This window comes from Hemicordylus capensis, chromosome 4 (genome assembly GCF_027244095.1).
Source record: "Hemicordylus capensis ecotype Gifberg chromosome 4, rHemCap1.1.pri, whole genome shotgun sequence".
In the NCBI taxonomy this organism is placed as follows: Eukaryota; Metazoa; Chordata; class Lepidosauria; order Squamata; family Cordylidae; genus Hemicordylus; species Hemicordylus capensis.
The window spans coordinates 106,145,637-106,156,454 of NC_069660.1; the positions used below are offsets into that span (position 1 = coordinate 106,145,637).

Here is a 10,818-nt window from a genome sequence, read left to right on the forward strand (position 1 = left end):
AGAATATTTATCACATAGTCTAACTTCAGAAGACAAGACTGGGACTTAGAAATTCTGTCACAGACTTCATACATAAACAAGCCATTCAAACCATTTCAGATTATGTCCCCTCCTAAACATTCAATTGTTTATTACATGATTGTTATGTGTGCCACTGATATTATTTCAGATTCCATGTCTCATTCATCTCTGCCTTTTATCTGTTAAAATTCTACCTTTTTAATTGTTTCCAAATTCTCTGTATTAATTTTTGTTATGAAGTTGGTCTCAGTACAGGCATAAAAATCTTCACCCACAGGGTAAACATTAACCAGGGCATTGTCTGTGATCTCCACACCTTTGAAGTATGAAAAAAACCTGTCAAATAGAATTAACAAGGAAACTTGATTACTTCTTGAACCACACAACGGCTGACATCCTGACTGTCAAAGCACACAGTTTAAGATCTACAAGGATCCCGTCTTTTTACACTCGCATATTGCTCAAAAGCACTAATACATCCGAGTGCTGCTTTTGCTCCGGAAGTGCTTTTTAAGAGCGGAAATGCATTGCTGATGGTCAGCAGTGCACTTCTGCACTTTTGCTTTTGGAGTGCAGGCAGCACTTGAAAGGGGAGTTGTGGAAAGTGTTCCCAACAGCCCTTACTAATGCATGTGCTTCGTTAGGATGTCAGCCAGTGTAAAATTAAGTTGGCATCCAACAATATACTTTATTTTGTCACCTGGAAAATATATTCTTGCATGGATCTGGGTAAGCATACGTGCCAAATTCTGTTATTACTACTCTTTTCTCAGTCATTGCTCTTACATAGGCATCAGTCCGGATAAACCTATGAAGGAAGCAAGATAAGAAGAGCCATTAATATATGCAGTAGATCCTACATATAGGTCACCAGCAGTGGTATACTTGCTGCTATCTCATGGCTGCAGCATGCTATTTCTGCTAACTTGTATCACTTCTACCAAATGTAGTTTAGAGTGGATTGTGTGGTTATGTGTCAGGCTAGTGAAATATTTCTGGCATGACTTCAGTGGTGTAGGAACCATCACAATATATCTCCATTTTGTGCTACTCTGCTATAATGAGATCCATAGGAGGAATTCATTATACAGTATGGCTTCTTTCCATACCAGTGTTGCTCCATATTCCAAGAGGGAGTACACTAGCTTGAGGCCTTGGATTTTTACGATTACTGGAGCAGTGTGGAAAATAGATATACTGCAGTGGCTCCTGTGCTGCTAATATATTAGGAACATACCTGTGTCATTAGTGTGGCATTCCTATCTTAAGCCCAATAGCAGCAATTATGCTACTAGCAATAATGTATGGGCCAAACTACACGTTATATTAAATGTATTTTGAAACATAATGATTAGGAACTGTCCAGTGTTTCCTCTAACATGGATTTCCAGCTGTTGACTACAACTTCCATAATTCCCAAGCAAAGACTATTGCAGTGGGGGTGCTGGGAGCTGTATCAACATCGGGGAATCCCTGTTAGAGGGTACATTGGTTGGGACTATGGTACATGGGATGGAGGTCGCGGGGTAACTCTTTCCCTTACACAATTTTCTCCACTGTAAATCTATCCTGCCAAAATTGCTCCCTCCAGTGGTTTAGCTATGGGAGAGGGGGCCCGTGTTCACCCCTCTCCCAGCAGCCCCTTGGAGAGAGGGATATAATGAGGAAAATAGGGAGGGGTGGAGTTAGGGGGCCCTCAGGAGCTGGGGGCCCCAGGTTCTTTGAACCCATCTGCTCATTAAAACTACACCCTTGGCTCCCTCCAAAGCTGAAAGTGATTATTTGCAGCAGATAATAACTTTGAGAGGTATATAGGAGCTGGGAGAGTTGATTTTTGGAAAATCACATGAGGTGATAGGGTTAACTTCCCCTACCCCACACACTGTGGCCCCAACCCGGATAAGAGTCCCTGTAGTACATATTCTTGAGAGTGAGAGTAGGCCAGCCTTAAAATTTAATGTAATGTAGTTTGGCCCTATGAAGTAGCCCTAAAGTAGAAAGGATTTTACAGTGATGGACAAAGACTAGGAGAGAGAATACTGTGCAGGACAAAGTAACCGCACCCAATAAATAATGGAAACTGTAAGCAATCTTGTTGCATAATCTCCAAAAGAAATTATTCATCACTTAAACTGGAATTTCTAGTATGCTTTACAATTCTTATTTTACAGTCCCAAAAAGCCTGTGAGGCAGATAATTTACATGCATTCTAGAAACTTAAGCAGCTAAAATGTGTACTCATTTTTGAACAGAATTATTTTAAAGGTAAATGTGATGTAAACAAAGCTGGGATGCAGATCTCCCAGCATTTGAGGAGTTCCTCCCTTATTTTTACTGAAACCCCCAATCCTAAACAATCATCTCTTCCCTCCCAAATGTCTTTCCTCTTCCCCAAAAATTTTAAGTGAGGAGTTGCTCCTCAAATTTTCCTCTGTCTGTACTCCTGAAACAAAGAGTGTGGACAGCTAAGACGCCCTGGAGATGAGGTTTTGCTTTGGGCTTGGTTGGCAACACTGATGAATGTTAAGCACATGTGGGCACTTGCCTCCTGTAATAAGTGACATGCCCCTCCTTAAAATCAAACTTGTGAAGAAGTGCTTGGCCGTCAAACAAATGATAAAATGGTTCTGATCCAACTTCAAACAATCCAGGCCCACATCTGAGTAGACTGCCTCTGAGCCAGACTGGAATCCTGCCTATTACAAAGAGAGCAGAAAGGGCTGTTAAACCTTTTCGAAATAAAGGAGACACTGGAATTGTGCTGTTTGGAGTGAGAGTACCCATAATGTTTTACTAGGATATTAGGCTGCTGTGGAAGGAAAACAACAGTGGGGTGTGTGTGTTTTCTGCCTCAGTTCATATTATTCCTTCCAATTAGGCCATCACTGTGCTTGTGAGGAACAGGTTCAGGGCCTGGCTCTTGAGAGGCCTGGCAACCCCTCCCTCCAACATACTGAGGCAAGGCACTCTTACCCCTGGACTTCGGGGCCAAAGTCCAGGGCCTCCACAGCACAAATCCTCTTTAGTTTGGATTTAGGGCCCCCAAATCCTCTTTAGTCTGTCCCAGGTGATGTGGTCGCCTGGCTGAGCGTGATGATGCTTAATTTGTGGGGGGGCAGGGCTCCAAAGGCCTTTAGGTCCAGGTTCCAAAATTACCTGGGTGCACCTCTGTTCTGAGGGTCAAACTAGTACACATGACTTGTTTTTGAAAATTAAATAGCATCTGAACCAGGTCCTCCATGAATTGGGAGGAAGGTTCTTTAGTCCTACCTCCCCACCCTGTGACTGCTATTTACCAAAGCAAAAAAAGCTCTCAGGGAGCTTTCCCACACAGGGCCTTTACCCCAAATCTCCTCTAGGAGGCAGGCTGTGTGTTCTCACTACAGCCGCATTCATGCCAAGGTCAATTCGATGTATTTGGAAGCACCCACACCCACCCACACAAATTGGGCTTTTCCTGCTGGATTTCAGTTCATCCAGGTTTATTTTTGAGTTTTTTAAATGCGGGTTTTCAGCAAAGTTTCCTGGGAAATCTGATGCAAAGCACTGACATCAGTCTTTACATTTACATAATAAGAGCAAGTCACACCTATGCAATGCAAAAACAAAGCTGTCTAAAGGCTTTGCCTTTGACCCTGAGGCAAAGAATTGAAAACCCAGTTTTCAGGCTTTTTTGCTCTTTGAAAACCTTTGGAGGGGGAGAGTTCTGGGAGGAAGAGTTGCAGTCTTTTGTAGAAATGAGCATTCCCTTGCATGCCTTCCAAGATGGGATGGGGCTGCAAAAGCAGAGGTGATGCTGCAGGAAAGCTGACACATGCTGGGGACCTCTCTCTCTCTCTCTCTCTCTCTGTATTGCTGTATTTGGGTCGGGGGGGGGGGCAGAATAGAAAGCAAAGGCTGATGGCTATAAGGCCATCTGATCAAAAAACCAATTAAGCAGAAGTGTGTGTGTGTGGACTTCAACAGAGTCATATCACAGAGAGTGTTGTAATTACTAAACTCTTGGGGGAAAGGGAGGTGCAGCGTCCCACCTCCTCTAGGAAGCCATTGGCCACATGGAAAACACAGAAGCAAGCTGTGTGTGAACTTACACAAAAGAAAACTCTCAGTAGAGAGGGGAGGGGCTGCTTTCCTAATGCTGGAAGTTTCATTTGAAGTGGCTTCCCTTGTCAGATACTCCAAGAACTGGAAGTCCTGTGTGGGAATGCTCAGGGTGGGTCAGTCTGGATCAGGATACTTCACTCTAGAATTCCTTAACTCGTCCCTGAAATCAAGCTGCCTCTGGAATAAGTAGGTCAGAATAAATCCTGCAGTTGGATTTACATGCTGGAAGAATATGCAGGCAGAGTTGCTCAAGTAAGAATGTGATCATTAACATTGTACAGAGTGCAGAGGGGCCAAGGCCTTGTTCAGTGGATGATATTGGGAAGATGGTATCACCAGCAGTGTGCAAAAGTATACAGACTGCATTTGTCCCAACACTAGAATTGCTAGGTTGACTTTAATGGGATTTAAGCAGCTAAACTCTGTCTGTCTGATTTCAGGATAAACAACAGGGCTGCCCCAACCCTGCCCCTCTCCAAGCAGACAGCAGGAACAGTCCATGGCAGCTATGCAAACAAAGGAGCAGGAGATGCTTTTTTAACCACCTAGTCCCTGCTTCTCTGAGGCTGCCATGGTAAAGGAGACCAGCTGGGGCACTTTCCAGATTACATGCTGTTCAGAAGTAAAATGCTTTGGATTGGCAGGATCATTTTGAAAACATTAATAGCTTGTGCAACCCTCCTACAACGGGAACATTCAGTTCTTTTTTGAGAAACCAAAAAAAATCTGGTTTGGTTTTTTTTGCGACACACATGCAACGTTGTAGGACTAAAATGCAAGAATACAATCCAAAAGAAGGCATCGGAAATGTGAATGGCACCTTGCTGACAGTGCAGGGACTGTGATGTCGAAACACAGGCAGTATGGAAGCATACTTAACGGACATGTAGTGACATTGTCATAGGGTGTAATCTGGAAAGCACCCAGGAGACAGAGCAAATGGAACATCTCAGTCTGAATTGGTTGACCTTCCTGCCATTGAGAAACTAACACCTGCCCCACCTGAGCAGCCAATGCTAGGGCTAGGGGATAAATACCAGGTTTGATACAAACACCTCCCCCCACCCCAGCCCCAGCAGGCAACAGAAGCAGCTCATGGTGGCCAGAAGAACAAAGGAGCAGGAGACTTTTTGCCACCTAGCACCTGCTCTTCTATTGCTGCTAACCAGGGAAACTAACCAGGAGTCAGGAGGAGGATGGGACATCCAACTGTTTCACTCTGGATTTTTAGAAGTATTTTAATTATAATTGTTAGTTGTGTTTAGCACTCTCTGAGAGGAATGATGTGGCTTTAAAAAAATTAGCCTCCAAATAGATAAAAAAAATAATTCTAGTAACTTAGAATATGTTGAGTAGGATGAAATATATATCTCATTTTCATTTTTTTTTAAACCCCAATTTAAATATTAAGCCATGGACAATTCTAATATTTGCAGCCATTTAAATTAATTTAATATTACAATGAAGAGTGGCTTGAGCTTCTCCCTTCCCATCCCTCAAATGAATCCTAATATCACCACATTCCTGTGACAAATTCCACCTATTTAATTCAGTTAAAAGGACTTTAGAATTGTTTGCTTATGAAGGCAAGTACTGAAGTAGTGTGCAAAGGAAATAATGGAGAGGCACAAACCTGTGACATGGGCAGTTATTGGCGAAGACAATTCCTCCACTGTCTCAAAGAGCTTCTTGTATCCACCAGCTGGGTGCTCAACTCTGAAGGTGTAAAGAAAGGCAAAGGTGAGCAAGTAGTTTCCTCAACTGTTCCATCACTATTGGGCAAAGAAAGATCAGAACAGAGCTTTACATCTGTCAGAAATTATGCTCACTTCGATTAATAAGAGGGAAACAGGAGAGATAACATATTCTCTTGGAACAATTATAATTAATTAGTCTCCTTCAGCTAGATGCTATTGGTTGTGTTTCTAGAGACACATGCCTGAATTTCACTTACCAGAGCAGACAACAGCCAAAGAAGAGAGTTGAATATAGCTCCATGAACCAGAATTATACACATCCTTCCAGTCTACTTACCCATGGCCAATTCACATTAAATATGGACTGGATATTATCCTTACAAGTGCCAACTGCTATCATCCAGGAAGCCTGGAATCCTGACTCATCACAGAGACTCTTCCTCCCTCCCTAATCATAAGCATACTGGCCACAGTCCAGAGAACCAGAGCTGCTGCTATGCCTATCTGGTCCGGTTTGGGACATTTGTTTCTCTAACAGCAGGACCACATAGCAAACTGCTGTTGAAAGGTAGGGTTTGTGATATGGGGTCCTGCTATTTGAAGAAGAAAAAAGTGGGGGAAAATCTGACTAAGCCCACACAGACCTTTGGGAGCATATGAAGTAGCTCTCTAGCCATTACATGGAAGTTTAGTGGGGAATACTTCTATGTAATGGGTGTAGGATTCAGCAGTAAAGAGCTGGGAATTAGTTGCATCTAATAGTATCCAGCTTTGCCATTGCATATCTTGTTTCCATGCTCTTCCCATAACATTCTGTGGGTTCTTGTCACCATCTTGTATTACAGGTCCCATAGGCAGCCACATGCAAAAATGTATTCTTCTTTCCTTCTGAGAAATTTGCCATCTGAATGAGCTAGTGCCATGATCACACTTCATTGTCCGATGTGTAATCTCTGTGCAGAGAAATGTCTAGCGGATACTCACTGGCTGGACATTTTCTCCCTGAGAAAGGATTTGAATTTTCCCAAGCCAAATGCAGAGTACAGCAGTCAGAGATGTGTGCTGGTTATTTATATGAATGTTCGGTTTTACTAACGGGAGCAATGGCTTTAAGGGAGCATATGAGCCAATCAGCTTGGTCCCAGGAAACAGAAGCATCTTTCACCACTCAAATCCTCCTGAAGCTTTATGAGATTTTGTCCTGCTGTTCAAAGGGTCTTTGAATGTTTTCCAGAGACCTAAATCCCCATGCAGAAGTGGATTACAAAGAAACAACAAGGAAAAAGAAAATAAACGATAGTCACACAGCCTGTAACGTGCTCTCTCCTTGGCACCAGCACTGTGTCCCATTTCCCCAAACCTCCAGCTTAGAATGGGCAAGGGCCCTAGGCATACTGCTGGCTCCAAGGAAACATGTGCAAGGTCTCCCAGTGTACCATCGTGCTCAAGAATATACACTCCTTGCTGTGTAATGGAGAGGCTCTGATGAACATGACACACAGCATGACACAGTATCTAGGACAACTACTAGTTTATCAAGAGTTTAAACTTCTCTATTCTTCTTTACAGGCGTGCAGGCAGCACCTTTACAGAACATTTTCTCAAGCTAGAAGTTTTCTCCCCTAAGTTATATTTAGAAAGAATGATTCTCTCTCCCCTCCTCCACCCCGCCCCCCTGCAACAGGGCAATATTTTAAAAAAAATGTTCCCAATATATTTAGAAACCAATGCAGATGCCACTATAATGATATAGCACACAATTTTGTTTATTTATTATATTTGTATACCATCCCAAACTCATGTCTCTGGGGTGGTTTACAGGAAACATAAGACAAGTTAAAACAGAAATTAAAACCAGTTTAAAACCAGAATTCTAAAAACTTGGGTAAATAAATGCATTTTGAGAGTGTTTTTTAAAAGCTGTCAGAGATGGGGAGGTTCTTATTTCAGCAGGGAGTACATTCCAGAGCCTCAGGGTAGCAACAGAGAAGGCCCCTCCCTGAGCAACCACCAGATGAGCTGGTGGCAACTGCAGATGCACCTCTCCTGATGATCTCAGTGGGTGGTGGGGATCATAGAGAAGATGTTTTCTTAAATACCCTGGGACTAAATTGTTTAGGGCAGGGCTTTTCAACTTTGGCCCTCTTGCAGATGTTGGCCTACATCTCTCATAATCCCTGGCTATTGGCCACTGTGGCTGGGGATTATGGGAGTTGTAGTCCAAAAACAGCTGGGGGGGGGGGGCTAAGTTGAGCAGGCTTGGTTTAGGGCTTTGTACATTATAACCAGCACTTTGTATTTTGCCCAGAAACACATGGTAGCCAGTGTAGTTCTTTTAATATAGGACTAATATAGGAGTAATGTGGTCTCTTCAAGATGACCCAGAAACCAAACTGGCTGCTGTGTTTTGCACACATTGCCCCCACTGTCTGCCTCCTGCCCTGATAGCTGGTTCATGCAACAGTGGGGGGGGTGTTCTACGGCTTCCCTCCTTGCTTAAACAGAGAGAGAAGCCATAGGACCCTTCAGTGCTGCATGAGCGAACTAGGAAATGGAAGATACATATATGCCTGACCTGGGCACATGTGCGCCCCCCATTTTGTAGCCAGTCATACAGCGGTAAGGGATTCTATGGCTTTTCTTCTTGTTCGAGCATGGAGAGAAGCCATGGAAACCCGCTCACTGCTGCATGAAATGGCTACTCAACAGTGGGGGGTGAGGAGCAATGGGGCAGGAGGCAAGTGACAGGAGTGAAGAGGAGCAGGAGGAGTGGCAGTATGTTAACAACAATAATAATAATAAACTTCACAGTGCTTATGCCATTGCACAAAAAACTTAAAGGGGGATCCCCAATGTTTGTTTATTGAATACAGGTGACCTTGCTACAACTCTGCCCAAGAAGGAAATCCTGCCAGGTGTGCTTTTTACTGTCATAACAGCATTGTGACAACACCCCTAAAAGTGCAATACTGTAATGGCTAAGTAGTAATGCGGGGAGGGGGCAGGGGCTACATTTCATCTATTGAATGGAACCAACCAGCAGGTATCCACTAATTTTTTTTTTTTTTTTGCCAGCAGGGGTTTTGATATATCTGTATAAAACACATTTTCAAAAGCAATGTAAGACATCCTTTATGTGCAATTCATGATTTCTAAGCCATTTACAATAACAGATACCTTTATTTTCAAACGCTTTATGGTCATGTGTTATACTGGTTAAGTCTAGGGTTGCGCACAAATCAATTTTTGTGATTCAATTCAAGTTTGAATAAAATCAACTGGATTTGATTTGAGCTCAAATCTGCTGCCTTGAATCTGGGGTCGATTCAGTTTTGATTTGTTTCAAACTCAAATCAGTTGGCCTAATTTTTAAGAACTGAGGGCACCAAAGTGGGTTGGCACCCATGGTGCCAACTACTACCCAACCCCACAAAGGAAATCGGCCAAAGGGGTGAATTATTAGGAATTAGTATGTGCTGTGTAGCCACCTAATGGGGCAGTGGAGAAATGCTTGATGAACAAGCAGAAAGTTGCCGGTTCGAATCCTCGCTGTTAGTATATCGGGCAGCAGCGATATAGGAAGATGCTGAAAGGCATAATCTCATACTACGTGTGAGGAGGCAATGGTAAACCACTCCTGTATTCTACCAAAAGAAAACCACAGGGCTCTGTAGGCGCCAGGAGTAGAAATCAACTTGATAGCACACTTTACCTTTAGTATGTGTTGTGGATTTTCGGTTTGAAATAACTTCTTCCTAGGAAGAAGTTATTTCACAACCAAGAATCCACACCAAGAAGCAAGGGAGCACGCCATCCAAACATACGGTAGTGCAATGGAATCAACCAGAGTAACGGAGAAGCATGGAGGGCTGGCATTGCGGGGACAAAATGGTGACTCGAATTGTCGAATCGAGTCAAGCTTGAATAGGGTGATTTGATTTGATTTTGAATCTGGTCAGTGTCCCCAGGGGTGATTTGATTTGAGGCTGAATCACTTGAATCGACCAGATTCGAGTTGAATCAATTCAGCCACAAATTGATTCGCACATCCCTAGTTAAGTCCCTCTTAGGTAACTCTTAAGTCTGTCAATCATAGTTTTTCAGCTTCACTGAGTTTCAGAGAAACAAATGCTGAAGTTGCTAATCTCTACACTGAATAATGAAAAGAAGATTCATTAAAAAACAAAAACAAAGACAGTAGTCTGACTTAAAAAGATAAGGGAGGACTGAAAAATGAACATTATTAGGACTGGCTGTTAGGAGAATATCTTGTAACCTTTATGAAAGAGAATCCCTGTAACAAAAAAAGAAATACAAAGCATGTGTCCTGTGACTATGCATGGAAAGGGCAAGGAAAGCTGACTAGGGAAAGCCAATGGAGAGGGAATAAAACCTTTGCATAAGGTTTCTAATAATCCAAGGGTTCCCAGGTAGTAGTACCTCTAGCAGTACTTGAAGGGCTCCCAAGAAGTACCTGAAGCCCTCCTGACTCCCCCCTCCTGCTGCCACACTGTTTTTCCCCCATCTAAGAATCAGTGGCTTGATGCCAACACAACCTCAATGATGTGTCCACTACAGAAGGTAAGGGTGAAGACCTTCCTTCTCTGCTCCCAATTGGTAGGCTACATGCTGAACCTGTGTAACGCTCCCCTCAGCCTGACAGGTTTCAGAAAATGAGCACTAAGTGGAATTAAATTAATAGGACAAATAAACCTATCCCATTAATTTCAATGAGAGTACTCATTTTATGAGTAAATTAATCTGGATGTAAGCCAGTGACTGCAGTAGCCTGTCACTGGCTTACCTTTAATTTTAACTGCAACATTTAAATTTGTATGTGTGTGGTGTGTGTGTATACATGTGTACAAACAGAGAAACAGACACCTACACCTCTATGGCATACCTGAGCTGAAGGTTTGTGGAAGAAGGGGTACACTTGTTTTTAAAAGGCTGGTAACCACACACAAAAATTAAAAAAACTCACATTTGTACTTAC

At 42.9% G+C, this 10,818-nt stretch overlaps 1 protein-coding gene across 8 annotated transcripts in view; it reads right to left on the minus strand.

The window, feature by feature from the left end:
* Window positions 1–10,764, minus strand: part of RPE65 (retinoid isomerohydrolase RPE65) — a 27,901-nt gene extending 17,137 nt beyond the window's left edge. For 3 of the 8 annotated variants that reach the window (XR_008306877.1, XM_053249096.1, XM_053249092.1), the window contains exons 1-5: window positions 6,919–10,764; window positions 5,759–5,841; window positions 2,567–2,717; window positions 722–829; window positions 216–357 (exon numbers count right to left, since the gene is read on the minus strand). Coding sequence is in view for 7 of the 8 variants with exons in the window: in XM_053249096.1 (XP_053105071.1) it covers window positions 216–357; window positions 722–829; window positions 2,567–2,717; window positions 5,759–5,841; window positions 6,919–6,980 (546 nt within the window). In the remaining variant the exon portion in view is untranslated. Of the gene's footprint in view, window positions 1–215; window positions 358–721; window positions 830–2,566; window positions 2,718–2,815; window positions 2,965–3,177; window positions 3,308–4,112; window positions 4,236–5,758; window positions 5,842–6,806 lie in introns of those variants that run through there. The other 5 variants (XM_053249093.1, XM_053249095.1, XM_053249098.1 and 2 more) reach the window with 5 other exon arrangements.
* Between the last annotated feature and the right edge of the window lie 54 nt (window positions 10,765–10,818).